General features: G+C 47.3%; 1 protein-coding gene across 5 annotated transcripts in view; it reads right to left on the reverse strand.

Annotated features, from left to right (window-relative positions):
* Window positions 1–15,928, reverse strand: part of CUEDC1 (CUE domain containing 1) — a 1,101,926-nt gene that overhangs the window by 112,476 nt on the left and 973,522 nt on the right. For 4 of the 5 annotated variants that reach the window (XM_078679741.1, XM_078679740.1, XM_078679745.1 and 1 more), the window contains 2 exons: window positions 3,675–3,758; window positions 6–98 (listed from right to left, as the gene is read on the reverse strand). In XM_078679741.1, coding sequence (XP_078535867.1) covers window positions 6–98; window positions 3,675–3,758 — 177 coding nt within the window. The remainder of the gene's footprint in view (window positions 1–5; window positions 99–3,674; window positions 3,759–15,928) is intronic. The other variant, XM_078679742.1, reaches the window with a different exon arrangement.

Raw genomic sequence — 15,928 nt, forward strand, 5'->3', positions numbered from 1 at the left:
CTCACATTTTCCCATGTGTGTCAGTTTATCCCTAAATAAGGCATCTTCAGACACTGTGCTGGTAGCCTCACTGGTTACAGAAGGGGGAAGCTGATCTTCTGAAAGACAAAAAACTCATTACATAAATACACACAATGTGTAAGGTGAAATATTGACAAGCACAATCTATTCAATTGCCCAAAATTACTCTATAAACGACTCATGTAGGAGTAATGTTTAACTGCATGAACGATGTGTCAAGCTCGAACAGTGTGATCAACAAGGGCCACCTTTGGTCAGAACACTGGTTCAATCGACGGCCTTCATATAAGGCAAAGCGCAACAATAAATTAACAAGAGTGGTGAAAAAATGGGCTATCGCTCAGCGCTCACCTGACCGTCAACACAAGATGTCAAAATACGAAATATTCAGAGTGGTGCTCATACGGGAAGAATGTTCACCCCACATCCAAAATTCGGAACCCCTTACAGGGTCTTATACATTTTATGTAAACCCAGTTGGCACACACTGATCAGTACATAAGCATAATTTGCATTCATAATCCTTCATTCTTCCATTGGTGTATTCCTTTAAATTCTGGACTCCACACGTCGGTATGTAAATTGACAAAATTTGTCGACGAAACACGTGTTGGCCACTGTGACATTCAGACATTCAAGCAAAATAAATGACTAGTGGAGTCCAAGATTTACATGCTGACGTGTGGAGTCCAGAATTTAAAGGAATACAAAATGAAAGAATGAAGGATTATGAGTGCAAATTATGATTATGTACTGATTCGTGTGAGCCAACTGGGTTTCTTTACAAAGAAAAACAATACCACATGGGCGATGAAGATATATCCCCTTTTTTGGACAATGATCTTAAAGAATATGATATAACAAAAGCAATATTAGAATGGATTCCATTATACTAAAGGGACCAATGTAGGCAGGTGACCAGTCATGAAGAAAATAGCAGAGAACAGTCATCCAAGGTTTGCAAGGATGGAGCTCAACCTGCGGAGTGCAGAGTTTGAGCAATTCAACTGGCCCTTGGCACTTATGACACCGGCAGCCTATTAACACAAAGAGCTAGATTTTTCTTGCATTTTTTAAATAGAGTTCATCCAGTAATGATTTTGTGGTCTATATTTTGAGTCAAGACACTTCCTTCTGTTTTTGTCTTTAAAGCAGATTTAAAGTTCAGAGGTAATTTTTAATCATCCTTTTGCCTCGACTCTTGATACTAAGATTTTTTACATCAACAGAACAACGTCTTCCTTTAACTATACCATGTGGTATTATTGTTTTATTGTAGATAGTCAAGTCATTTCTGCTGGCACTAGAAAAATGGTTGTACAAAGAAATCCCAAGTACTTGGTAGTATCCAGTCAACCACTTTCTGAACTTCATACCACCTGCAGGGAAGACATACAGTAAGTATAGAAATATTGATATTCCTGCTTTGCACTTCAAAATATACAGTTATTAAAATCTCTCCTAAAATAGATCCACCTTCTTTTCTTCCCACAACAAATCAAGCAACTAAAGTTGAAGGAGAGCCAGGTCGAGTAAGAGAGATCTGTTTGCTTAGTAAAGCGCCTGGTTTACCAGAGAGCTGTCTATAACCTACTCATTCACTTTCACAATATGGAGTGTACAGAAACATATTTGCTGTTTCCAAAGTAACAAGAATGACAAAGGACGAGAATTAATATTCCTGCTTTTTACCCTAAAGCAAAATTACAAAAGGCGCGATTCTCTTGTGATCTTGACAGCAACATCCATTGCTTTTAATGTGCAATTTCTTGGGTATGACAACCTCCTATGCGTCACAGACTGCAGAATCGTAGTCAGTCGTTATACACTGCAAGCATTCGTTACAACTGTAAATAGTCACCCCCCCAAAAAATGATAAAAGTAAAGATATTAAGCAATAACTAATAGTTAATTTTGACTGCGTGGGATAATTTGGCTAGGGGCAATTAAAAAGGTAAACTAACTGTTAACACAATATAAAGAAGAAACATTACTCAACATCGACAGAAAACACTTCAAAAGTAAAAACATCCTTAAAAATAGGAATGTTAACAGAGCAGCATATGACAGCACAAAAAAGAAATCTAAAATAGCAGCACTGCTGTTTTTTTTTTTAACATCTGATGTAATCTCTGATGTCTTCAGGACCACAGAAATGTGGTTTTCATTGCAATGTGACTGCAGAAATAGAGCAAATGATGAAGAAAGATTCAGATTCACTTTTTTGACCTGTGTATTTTTAAAATCACAAAATAGTCAAACGAAGCTACTAAAACCAAATGAGTATTTATTGCACCAAGATTTGGGAAATATTGTAAATATGAAAAGTCCAAAGAATAGAACAAGTTATAGCCAATTAAACAGTAAGCAAATGACTTATTATGTTAAAAGTTAAGTAATGAAGACCCAATAAGTAAGCTTCTCAAGGTGGTACACTCCCTCAGGATCCTTCACAAGGCTTTGCCACCGCACCCACTGAGGCACATTGGAAACTTTCCGTTGCACATCAGAACCATGTGAACTTTACAGAGTACCTTGAAGAGATAAAAACTGTATTTTGAATTGACAATCTTCATTTTGTGCAGCATACACAGCTCTTTATCGCGACATGACATGCACTGCCTAGGCAAGACCTGAAAATAAAGAAATAGACAGCCGAATGCAACTGCCAGACTCGCTTAATCGCTTATCTAGGCCCTCTTTATAAGATTAACAGAATCTAACGCAGGGATACCAGGGGGCTGGTAACTACATTAACAAGTATCCCCCACACCACATTCAGACTATCTCACGTTTTCTGTCTGGATCGTGGAAATACCGAACCCACCTGTAAATATGTGATACTTTCACATGCATTCTCACCACTTACTGGAGAAAACCGCTGATATTGTCCACCTGTTCAGAACAGGTATTAATAGTCAGCAGGAGGATCAGAGGGGGTGGGAAGACGTTGGGTGGTAGGGTTCAAGGGCTAGGTGGTTGTTAGCTTCTTCCGTGCTGCTGCAGAAGTCAGGCAGGAACTGAGCTGCTCCCCAAAGTCCCTGCAGTAGCTAGGGCAGTAACTGTGTCCATGGACCCAAACATATCCGGTCCAGAGATTGCAGACCCAATAACTTCGGTCCCGGAGATACTTGTAATTGCGAGGAACAGAAATCCACCCAGAGTTATCAATGAGCCCTACACTTGTTAAATCAGGTTCTGTTTATTTCCTGGCATTTCTCACATTCTTAGTTAGTAAACTGAAGGAGCTTGGCTAGAAGAGAACTGTGTACTAACATTATTGCCCATTAGGTACATTTCACAGGGTGGCTCTCTTTCTGCCAAGTCTGGAGGGAGTCTGGAGAGAATGCGACTGTGAAACCATAATTTACCACTTTACCATTTTCGGTTTCAGAAGGCCCTCTTTTTTTGGCTATAAAGTTTCATCGTAGCCCTCCAAGACGCAAGAGGAGTCCAGGAGAATAGCAAGAGGCTTGCATTTGGTCATGTATACGTGTGGAGCACCGCCACAGTGCCATATGTAGGGAACTTAAAAACAAGAGAACTGAAATCAGGTGTACCATGCAGGAGTGGAATACAGCACAACAAATAAATGAGTCACAAGATTCATGTCACACCAGAAACAGAATGATTCCATTGTAACCTAAAAGTACCTGAAACTGCAGGAGAGAAACTGAAGTCATTGCTGACGGTAAAGCTGGTGGACTTGCATTTTTTGGACTCGTATTTCAATCGATCTGTAAAAGAAAAGTTGTTTTGTTATATCCCGAAGATGACGTGGTATCAGCACCAATGTAGCTTTCCAACATAGACTGGAGTATTTTGAATGAACAGGAAATATAGGTGGGCTGTTTTCAAGAAAGGGGCAGCTCATGCCTTCCTTCGACTGTTTAGGTTTCACAAACCTCTCTGTAAAGCAACCACGGCACTGCATGTGTCATCTTACGAGAGCAAACCAAACAACTGCTGTTAGTCTTCCAATGCTGCAATGCTTTGCTGCAAAACACTTTCATATCCTGAAATTCAATAAACTCTCAACGCACTTCATTTTGCATCTTTAAGGTTATTATTTCACGAATTTCTAAAGATTGCAGGAGTATTATAATAGAAAAGTTTTTTGCTAGTTTCAAATTAAGACGAAATCAGGTTTTTTGGCATTTTTCATTATTACATAAATCACATCTTTCATTGCCGATGGTTTTGACATTCAATTGATCTCGCATGAAGACTGATTACTACGACACACCAACATATGGGTTGAAGGCTATTATGCCCTGTCACTCAGTCCATTAATTGGCAATGACCCTCACGAGACTGTCCATTTACAGGTAACCTACGCAGATGTTGCTTGCCAGGTGTCACTAGGGATGTGTGGTGCATTGTCTCGCCGCACACGCGAGCTCGGGGATTCGAAATTTCTGCCTTATTTAAACCATGAATAACTTGGGGTACAAACTGGGATGCACTTTGTTGTATGCTGGAGTTGCGCGTTTGAGGATGCCTGAGAGCTGCACTATTGTGGGATACCATGATGTACTTGCGCCGAGTCGCGGAGGGACAACACTAGAAGCTATTCCCACTTGAGCATCTCCTTGGGCTATAGAGGGCCTAGCCAGCGTTTCCGCCACTATCGCCTTTTCATGTGTAAAGGAGTGAAGTAGCATGGAACATGGCATGGAGATTGGATGTTTGCGGATTCCTTGGGCTTCCTCCCCCATAGTATTCTCTCTTCCTCTGCACCCCACTTCTTGACTGCACCCACCCACGCCGCCGGGAGGGGACAGTCAGGTGCCTTCCAGTGCATTGTTATACACAGTTTGGCCAGGAGGAGCACTAGGGAGGCAAAACGCATTTAGACTTTCATGTGCTTACAACGCTTACCGATACCCAGGGTGTTGGCTTCCCACGTGTAAAGATCCCGGAGGCCAGTGACCGTTCCAAGAGTAGTATGGAAGGTACACCAATAGCTGTGGAGGGACGGACAGTCCCACAGCATGTGAAAAAGGAGGCAGCGGGCTCCTGACACCTTGGGCAGGCGAAGGTACCATCGGGGAAATACTTCTGAAGCTTTGCAGGAGTGAGACAGGCCCGATGCAAGATATGTAATTGTATGTTTTTGAAGTGGTAGTTGCGGGATACCTTCTTGGTGTATGCTAGTGCTTTGACCCATTCCCCATTATTAGGCTTTCCTGTTTTCAGTTTATATTTTTGGTCAATTCTGGTGGGGTTTTTTCAGTCTTTTCAAGTGATTTCAATACCTTTAAAAAACAGTGGTTATCAGTTGTTACATATATTATTGCGCCATTAAAAACAACAGAAACGACTTTGAGCAGGTCTCGGGTCTTCGTCTCAACCCGACAAAGTCCACCTTAGTTCCTCTTCACCCCACCCGAGCATGCTTTGACTGGCAGGAGGTGATCTCCCTCCGGAGGCAATCATTCAAGTACCTGGGAGTGTGGGTGACCCTCCTGCCGGAGCTGGAATTGGCCCTTAATGTTGCCCCCCTGGTCTCCCGGATGAAAACCGATCTTAGGAACTGGTAGTCCCTCCCCCTTAACCCGCAGGGCTGAAGTGCCCTTTTCAAAATGATGATCCTTCCCCGCGTCCTCTACATTCTCCAGAAAACCTCGGTCCACCTCTCGAGCAGCTGGTTCAGGGAACTGGACGGCACACTTACTTGGTTTTCGTGGGGTAGCGGGCGACCGCAGATGTCCCTGTCCCATTGCCGTATCCCCCCTTTGATGGCGGCATGGGGGTCACCAACCTTCATTTTTACTACTTAGCTACAAGGCTCATTGTGCTCCACGATTGGTTTGCGGGCGGCTGGTCCGACCCAGCGTATCGCGTAGAGCTCACTGCTCTAGATTTCGCGCAGCTTCAGGGCTACCTATACGACTCCCCGGTACCAAAAACCCTGGCCCCAATCACCAGATCGGTGTTCATGGCCTGGCGTGCTGCCCTTCGCCTAGTGACCTGGGACCAGAAGCTGACTCGACAGACGCCCCTTTGGCATGGCACCTGGTTGAGGGAGGTCTCATCCCTGGGAGGTTTCCACCGTTGGGACTTGGTGGGGGTGTCACAACTTGGAGATGTGTGGGTGGGGGATCACATGCGCTCCTTTTCTGACGTACAGCAGACACGCCCTCTTACCCTCTTAGTTCTACAGATATTTGCAACTCCGTCACGCCCTCCATATACACCTCCCAACACCCACCTCCCTCCCGGAGTTTAGTCCTCTGGAAGCTCAAGTCATGATGGGTAACCTGCGGAGAGGGCGGGTGTCCCGTATATACAGAGCTCTGATAAATAACTGTCCCGCGTCCCTGGACCGGCTTAGGGAATGGTGGGAGGGATGGGTGGGCCCCTTGGACGAGGCACACTGGCGCGATGCCCTAATGGCGCCTAAGACCCTCACCACGTCCTCAAAGCTACACCTGGTGCAGCTTTACTTTCTCCACACGGCATACCTCACTCCAGAACGTCTCTTTCGAGCTGGCTTAAGAGCTTCCCCGACCTGTGCGCGCTGAGCTGGTGCCCCAGCCAAATTCTATCACATGGTATGGCTGTGTCCGGCCCTGGATCCGTTCTTGGGGAAAGGAGGGGGAGCCTTAGGATGGGCGTGGGATGGGTGGTCCCCCATGACCCGAGGCCCTTGCTACTGGGAGTGTTCGGTGGCCTGGATGGCTCCCGGGCCGACAATCGCTTCCTGGGAACGGCATTGGCGAAGCGAGATTTAGAGGCTAGATGGTCCCAAGCTGATGCGCCATTACTGCAGAAATGGAGGAGGGGAGTGGACTGGTGCGGGGTGCAGGAGGAATCCCTCTTTGAGGCCCAGGGATGCCCCGAGATGTTCAACAAAGTGTGGGGCAAATGGTTCGGCCTGCTCCCATCCCAATGGGCCCTTACCTGATATGCAATGTGAGGGTACTATTTCCTTATCCAGAAAAGACTACTATGAACTGTGTTGTTACCGGGGAGGGGAGTTTTTTTTTTTTTTTTAACTACTCTGTGTGACTTGCTACCAATGAAATTTCTTGTACCAAAACTTCAATACAAATTTGATTATCAAAAAAAAAAACCAACAGAAAGTGTTTTTCAGGTGTTGATGGAACTTTTAGCTTTTATTACGGTTTGCTTTCTGCACTGATAGTGCAGGGTATATAGACACTGTACGTACACTGTAAATGAGGTGCAAATACATTTTTACAAATCAAACTTATCGTAGTACACCATATAATACTTCATCAGTGAGTCTTTGGTTACGCACGCTCTTTACTTCCCATGTAAACTTTTATCTGTGAAAAGCCCTCTCAACAATGGCACTTGAGACAGGCAACACCAAACTAGCCAGTATACCATTTGCTAACTCTGTCCACTGACATAGCTTTCCATGCCAATACGAAAGATTGTGATTCTCTGCGACAGGTTCTGCAACATATGCATTGAAATGGGCACATATGCCCTCAGAGTTATTGAAGCGGTCAAAAATGAGGCAGCAATTTTGAAACTCCGGAGAAAATTTCCCTTTACGGAAGGGATCTATACCTTGTGTAGAGTACCAAAGTGAGGCTACATTGACTTCAAATGCCATGGTTGGTGAAGGGCTATTTCTCATACATTGTAAAATAAAAGTTTGTGAATTGCTTCTCAACATTTCTTTGCTTACCAAGTGGCAAGGACTCTAACATGGAATATGTTACAGTACCAAAGTCACTAAAAGTGTCACCCAGGCTACTCTCAAGGAGATGTTTCACATAAACACCAATTTTGCTGAACAGTTGGTAGACAAGGGTATTTTCAGATTCTAGTTTTATTATTTATGTCCACTACAGCAGTCATGCTTTCCTGTAAAAATCTAAGAATGCAGTAGAGTGTACTTTTTTCCAAAATCACTATCAATATGTGACTAAAGATCCTAAAATGTCTTGCCTTTGGGATCTTCACTCAGCAAAAGTTCTGTAAACGGTTGCCACATGGATAATATAGCATTCATGGCCTCTAGGACAGAGAACCACCAGCTAAGTGACACAGTTTGTAGGACTCTTTTGTTGATGCCACACAAAGCACAAAATGAGAAATATTTGCGTTTTAGTTTCCGTGCATAACAAAACAGTGCACCAGAATGACCAAAAAGCTTTCTTCATTAACTCTGAAGATAGTAAAGATGCTTTTAGCATACCATATAACAAGTGGCAAGGATCTCTTACAGGGAAGCACTTCACCTCAGATATCGATTTTGACAGGTCATCACACAACTTTTTCATATACATAGCTAAATCACTGCAAATACAAACAAAATCACTCCAATCTTTGTTGAACTTGGTAAGAACTTATTGCAGCAGTATTCCAAGTGACACTGCGTTCCATTTTTTCCAAAGGTCTGGTGTCATGTTTTCACCAGTATCCCAGATGCTTTGTGACTGCACTCTTTTCGCATATACCTTGCTTGGACTCTTTAAAGCTTGGGGTGTTTGGCAATTCACCTACTTTCAATACTGACTCACTAGAAAAGGTGGCTGATGTATCAAAGGTGTTTGCCCATTCTCTGTGGGTAAATGTGATGGTACATATTGGGAAAGATTCTTATGAAACCTAAATTTTTCCTACAAGTGAAAAATTCAAGCTTAGCCAAAAAATCAAATGTGATTTTGATTTTTCTTGATTCTCTACAGTTTATAAAATAAATAAACACCTAAAACATGCTTCTAACCATTGTATCTTTAGACCAAAGACCACAGAACTGAAAAAGGAAAAAGAAACAAAATGTTACTGACGTCCCTAAACAACAAAACGCAAGCAGAATAATGTTACCCCAGTCTTTTTTACTGCTACCTTATATAACAAAGTTACATTGTATTGGCCTCTTCAGGAAGAAATAAAAATGACTCTTTCCCTTTCCTTTCTTTGAATGGCATTTAGTTTGTGGTTGTGAAGGTTTGTTTTTCGGTGTTTATATGTTTACACTGGAGAGGGCTATTTCCCTTGTAATGGGGTTTTATCAGTTATTATAGGTTTCAACCTAAAACCGGACAGCCTCCCTATCATGTAAACGCCTGCGAAAGTCGTCTTCCCATTGTTCCCTGAGGGATGCAAGTGAGGATTGCTTAAGGGATCCTATAGCTTTGTATATCCAAGTAACTAGGTCCCTCCCTGGGCCCATCTGCAGGATTGTGTGAAGGACCGGGTGAGTAGGGGGCTCGTCCTCTAACGTGTGCCAATGTTTACGACAGTCATTTAGAAGCTGCCTATGCTGTCCCCCTAGGAGCTCAAAGTCATTCACAAGTGCCTCAAACGTCTGCAATTGTCCGTTAAAATAGAGTGCCCCAACTTCTGTCAAGGTGTGCTCCGTCTATATGTGCAGCATTCTCTACGTGTAGTGTGCGCAACCTTTGGGTAGCCCTACCAATGGCAGGAGAGGAGAGTACTGGGGCGCGGCACGATTCATTCTGTAGATGTGTGCCTGGGGGGGGTGCAGCTTTCGGTAGTAGCATGCGATGGACGGCGGGTTTTGTAATTGTCCAGCTGCAGTAGTCCGTTCTCTTTGCGCCCGACCCGCTGTCCAGCGGGACACCCATTGTAGCTGGGCAGCCTCAAAGAATGGCGCAACTAGCCTTCCTTGATTGAGAGGTAACTGCAACTTTGCCAGGGCGATACGCCTGCGGCCAGATCCCCAGAGAAGGATCCCTAGCAAGGCATCTTGCTCGCTGAAAAACGATTGAGGGGGAACCACGGGAGGTTGGAAAAGAGATATAGTAGTCTTGGGACTAGGATCATTTTGGCGATCGCTATCTTACCCGTGACTGTGAGAGAGCCTTCCAGAAGTGTAAGGATGACCTAATGCCCGCCATCAGCTTTTGAAGGTTGCCTTTATAGATGTCCTGTGGCGTGTGATACAGTCGAACTCCCAGGTACCGTACTGCCTGAGGGCTCCACAAAAGGTTAACATTACCCAGCCTCAGCTGGCACTGAGGCATTGGCTGTACCAGGGGATAAACTGTGGACTTGGCCCAATTAATTAGTAGTCCAGCCACTTCCTCAAAGTCCTGCAAAATACGTGTTACAGAGGCGAGGTCTGCTGCAATGTTCCGGACATATATAAGATCATCATCAGCGTATAATGACACTGTATGTATGGAATTGGCAATAGGAATTCCCCACTCCTCACTCTCGGCACAAAGACAGGCTGCCAGGGGCTCCATCGCCATGGCGAAAAGGAGAGGGGATAGCGGACAGCCCAGAGGGGTGCCACGTTGGACCGAAAAGGAGGCGGAGATGAGGGGGCCTATTCTGACTCTAGATGTTGGAGCGGTGTATATGAGCCTAGTACATGCCTGAAGGCGAGGTCCTATCCCCATATGTTGCAAGACCCGAAATAAGTATGCCCATGAGAGAGTATCGAAGGTTTTTTCCAAATCCAGGACCAGACACGCCGCACGAGGAAAACTTTCACGGATCTTGTCCTGCAAGTGGCACGGCCGCCGGATATTGGAGGAAGTATTCCTGCCCGGCACAAAACCATTCTGATCCGGATGGATCAGCTGTGGAAGGATAGTGGCATACAGATCCGCCAGGATTTTCCCACAGATTTTATAGCCCGCAGGCAAGAGGGCTATGAGCCGGTAAGAACCCAGCTGTTGGGGATCCCTATCCGGTTTAAGAAGAGACACTATGACCGATTTTGCACATGGATTGGGGCAAGGCGCCTTCATCTAAGGCTGCTCGGAATTGCCTCTCCATCTGGGGGACCAGCTGGGATGCAAAGGTGCAGTAAAATTCCAACGGAAGGCAGTCTAATCCGGGGTCCTTGTGGGTAGCTAATGCCTTCATAGCATGTCTGATTTCTGTCGCTCGGATGGGGTCATCAAGGTCTCGACGAGTTTCACGATCAATCTGGTGTAACTGGCCTCCTCAGATATCGGAGCATATAATGATGTGTAGTGCTCCTGAAAGGCATTCAGTATTGAGTCTTGGGAATATAGTAAGTTACCTCGAGCATTGCGAATGGCCCTGATTGGTGGAAGGGTCGAGTCCTGCTTGGCAAGCCACGCAAGTAACTTTCCCGCCCTGTCACCTTCCCTGTGAGCACGTGACGCGTATGCGGCGAAATTATACCTACGCAAGCTTACTAAAGCCTCTTCGTATGCTGTTTTTGCAGCGGCAATTTGGGCAGTCGCATCTCTGTCTGGGTTAGTCTCCTTTGTAAGAGAGGCCAGGGCTTGCTCTGTTCTTTTTATGTCTCGCTCCAGGACTTGACGGACCCCTACAACTTGTCGAATACATGTGCCCCGAATAACAACTTTAAAGGCGTCCCATTCCGCCGCGCGCGTGGCTGCAGTATCATTGTTCTCCTGGAAGTATTGGCTGATGTGGTCTGCCTGTGTTTGATTGAAAACCGGGTCGTCGAGACATTAGTTGGGGAGACGCCATGTAGGGACTGGGGGGTGCGGTGGGCGCTATCGCATTGGGAGTGCGTGTGCGTCATGGTCTGATATGGTGCTGCCTAGGTAGTCCGCATCAGAAATGAGAGGTAAGATAGGGGAGGAGCAAAGGAAACTGTCCAAGCGCACTCTGAGGTCATGGGGCACTGAGTGGGATGAGTAAAGCCGAGCAGTGGTGTTACGAGTGCGCCAGGCATCGTTGAGAAACCAATGGCGTGTCAATGTCGCAGAGCGCTTTGCCTGCGCTGCTATGGGGGACGTCGAGGGGGTGGGATCTATCCAGTGTTATGTTTTGTACGCAATTGCAGTCCCCTCCAAAGATCCAAGGGACCTGTGTGTATGTGCTCAGCAGCGTAGAGAGTGCGTCGGAAAATTTACTTTGGTCAACATTGGGCCCATATATGCTCCCCAATAGGACTGCTTGGCCGTCCAGTCGTCCCTGCAAGAGAATGTATCGGCCATCTGGGTCAACGGTACGAGACTGCTTCTGAAAGGGTACCCATATAAGGGCGCCTCAAGCAAAGGCCGAATACGTAGTAGCGCACATGATTCCCCTCCAACGCCTACGTAGCTTTGCCATTTCCCCTGCTGTCAGGTGCGTTTCCTGCAAGACCGCGATCTGCGCATGATGGCGCTCGATATAGGCATAGACTGAGTACCGTTTATGTCCGGTTTGCATCCCACGCACATTCAGTGTAAGGATGGTGATAGTGCCATTTTGTGCCATCTGTATGCGTGCATGGTGCGCAGGGCTGCGGGGGCATCAGGATTCTCTGGAGGACCCCGAGCTCTAAGATTGTCCCTCCAATGTCCGCGCTATGTATCAGTGCTGTTGCTCCTCGGCAAAACGCAGCCCCAATGCGGGGGACCTATCGACAAGGCCGATACGTCCAAACTAGCTCTCAGCTGGCACAAGAGCATCAACACATTGTGGGGGTGGCAGCCTGTACCTGCGAGGTACCTCAGCTTGTGGGCTATGCGATCAAGTTAATGGCTACTCGCTGGCTTGCTGGAGTGGTGAAATGGTTAACCAGACCTCAGGCGACATGTGGGCGCTCGTGTAATGAGGTTGCACGTGCCGGCGCCGAATAGACATCTCATCCCCCCGGTACTTTCTTCCAGTGACGTACGTCCATTCATATCAGGTCATCAGCGGATCTTAGGGTGACCACGGGCAAGGCCACTGAGTCCACTCCGGACTGCGTTGCTTCGCTGTTTCCTTCCTCCTCCGAGGTGAACATGTGAGGAGCTTGTTCAATATCCGTTGCTGGGGATGCGGGACGGAGGCTCGCCACCGCCTTCAGGGCTTTCCGTCTTTCTTGAACAATTTGTTCCAGGTCTGGCGACCCCAGTGTGCGCGGGATCGAGTTTGAGGTGCCCTGTCGATTGCGTCGTCTTGAGCGTTGTCGTCTGGATCCTGGCGCTCCTGTGTGTTGCTTGTGGGTATACTCTGCACGGGAACCTGTGGCACCGTGCTGGTCCAACCAGTCGTGCACCTCCTCCGGGGTCACGAAGAAGTGAGTGATATCGTCATGCATAACTAAGACGGGCGGGAAATAGCAGGGAATTTTGCATCTTTCTGTTCTAAGTCGCCGTTTCACTTCCAGGAAGGACGACCTTTGGCGCTGGACCGCTCGGGAATAGTCAGGAAAAATCATGAAGGTTCTGTTCTCCACTCCAAGCGGCCCCACCTGACGAGCCACCCCCTTAACACAGTCTCACAGTCTCTGAAGTGCAAGAACTTTGCCAGCATGGGGCGTGGCGGAGCCCCCGGCCGGGGGCAGCGCGTCAGGGCACGATGAGCCTGCTCAATTGAGAAGAAAGCTGACCGCTCTGCATCTGGCGTGAATAACTTAGTCCATGTCTCCATGTACTCAACTGCATGCGCCTTTTCAATTCCCTCTGGCAGGCCAAAGACACGTATACTGCAGCGTCTCGACCACCATTCCAAGTCGTCGATTCGTTCTTCCATGGTAGACATGCGGCCTATCAGCATTTGTATTGTGTCTTGATGAGCCTGTACCATGGGCTGGATGGAAGTTGAAGTTTTCTCAGTATCCGAGAACTTGTCTGACAATTTTCGGTGGTCATCGCGGAGGCAGCTGATGTCCGTTGTCAGGGTGCCCAGTTGCTGCTCCATAGAGAGTCTGCATTGCTCTATTGCCTGTAGAATCCTTTCCAATTTGGCCGAGAGGGAGACATCTGTTGTCGTAGCATCATCCTTAGGGGGCCTGTAGAGTGACCACTGGCAGCATCTGATGTTGCCCCCTGGACTACTGCCGTCGCCCTTGGTTTGCCCATTCTCACACCAGGGGTCGCGCAAGTGTGTCTGGTGATGACTTCCAGGCAAAGTGTCGGCGTAACCGATCCCGCGTCTCAACGTCGTAACTAGCCGGTGCCCCCTGTCTGCGGAAATATTTCTGGAAGGGGCCAAGGTGTGTGGACGTCCGCGGATGCCAGTAGGTATCTGGAATGGACACGCAGCAGGCAACTGGGGTTGACCTCCGAATTAGGCCATATCGTGTGATCAGGTGCAGCACATCCGGTTCTTCTTGGTGTCGAACTCTGGACTACCACTGCCCTAACAGTGGAGCCACTCGCAGCACCTCTCTGCCCGGGCGTCAAATTTGGTGTTCAACTCCTCCGGGCGACAGGGGTGCTGGCACAGACCCCTGCAACCGTTCTGCAATCACCAGGGCCCCTGGCTGTCAACAGATCTCTCCCGGTAGGTCACAGTGTCAGGCTGTGGTCAGGCTGGTATTCTCACAAGTCCTAGTTCCCCCAGGGAGCCGATGGGGAACATCCCCTGTTGCAGTCAGGCTGGGCCTCTCCTCATTGCAGTCTACGTGGCTGTCCGCTCTAGATGGTCCCCACTCCCCGGCAGACGCTGCTGTGGGCACTGGCTGTGGGTCTTGACGTCGTGTCACTATTCACTTCAATATCATGTGTCCCGCCGGGGCACCATCTTGAAGTCAGGCAGGCTGCCCAACGGTTGCGGCCTGCCTCAGATGACACTGGATTCACCGGGCCTCCCGCCGACCCACCAACCTCGCAAATCGCTCTCATCTGGGCACCACCTTTAATCCAGGGGCATATGAGGCCGGCCGCAGGGATCCCTAGCACGGCCCAGCAGTGGCAAACAGCTTCAGCCGTTAAGGTTGGTGAGTGTAGCCACAAGGCTCCCGCACCCGCCGGGCCGCCCGCGACTCCGTCTGGACCGCAGGTGAGCTGGGGGTCGCGTCCGCTTCTGGGGCGGGAGACAGTCAAGGATCAGGTGGTGGTCACTCCAGGCCCCTAGCATTGATGTGTTGCGGGTGCGCAGTGCACATACTTGTACACAGCGGTCCGGTCCCTCTCTTGCGGCTGTTGCTTTGGCGGGGGTGCTGCTCTGTTTTTCAAGTTCCTCCCCGGGGTCTCGAAGGTGTTGCAAACCCACAGCAGCTCAGGCCCCGTGGCAGGGATCATCTGACAAAACGGCCGCCATTTTGTATTCCACGCCGTCCCCTCTTCTCGCACAAAGGCATCACGTCCATCGCCAGTGTCGGTATTGGGTGCCTGAAATGATCCGATGCCGCTGGACGCCATCAACAGTCAGCAGGGCTACAAGGTAAGGGGAGAGGTGGAAGACCTCTCACAGAGCCTCAGCTAGGCACGTCCGCCATGGTGGCCATCTTGACCACGCCCCAAGACTAAATCAGGTTTATACACGAGTCATAAAGAGTTTCCTAAAATTGTTAAGACAACTTTCTGTATGCAGCTCAAGTGGACAAGGATTCCAAATGTTGGTGGAATCTAACAACAAGCAATGGCAAAGCCAATTGAGATTTATTGGCTTTGCCAATGTTTTTTTAGCAATGTTGCAAAAAGCTGAAAGTAATGTAGAAAAGCAGGTTGACACAGCCAGAATTGTCCATGTTATAGCGTTTTTTTTCCAGTTATGCTGCACTGAAGCTAGAGCGGTTATATAATATGGCTAAAAACATTATCAAAGCCAATTGATCTTGCATAGGCGAGACCAACTGGCTTTGCCAATGCTTGGTATGGAGTCCCACATGAGAAGTTACAAGTTTTTATATAGTGTTTACAATGGCTGAAGTGCTAATGTTCTAGAATTGAGAATGCCCTGGCCAAGGTGTTAATCTGTCCAGATTCAGAAGCATTTTAGGACCATACAAAAACTGTGAAAATGTACCATATAAATGCAATGAATGTAAAATAAGTTGTAGGTAAACCGAAAAGTCCATAGGTTACAGCTTTTATTACAGTGATACTTTGGGTTATGTGTTCCTTTGGGTGCACTGGTTACAAAAGAACCAAAACAGTCCTGGAAGCTTGTTTAGTGATTAAACATAGTAATAATCAGTTTTCAGTGGGATTTCGAGACCTTTTGGGGCCTGTGCCAATACACCTTTAAAATCATTACCCTAGAGCCTGCAAGGTAATTGAACTTGTGACTGCTTGTTTAGTAG

Source organism: Lissotriton helveticus, chromosome 3_1 (assembly GCF_964261635.1).
Source record: "Lissotriton helveticus chromosome 3_1, aLisHel1.1, whole genome shotgun sequence".
NCBI lineage: Eukaryota > Metazoa > Chordata > Amphibia > Caudata > Salamandridae > Lissotriton > Lissotriton helveticus.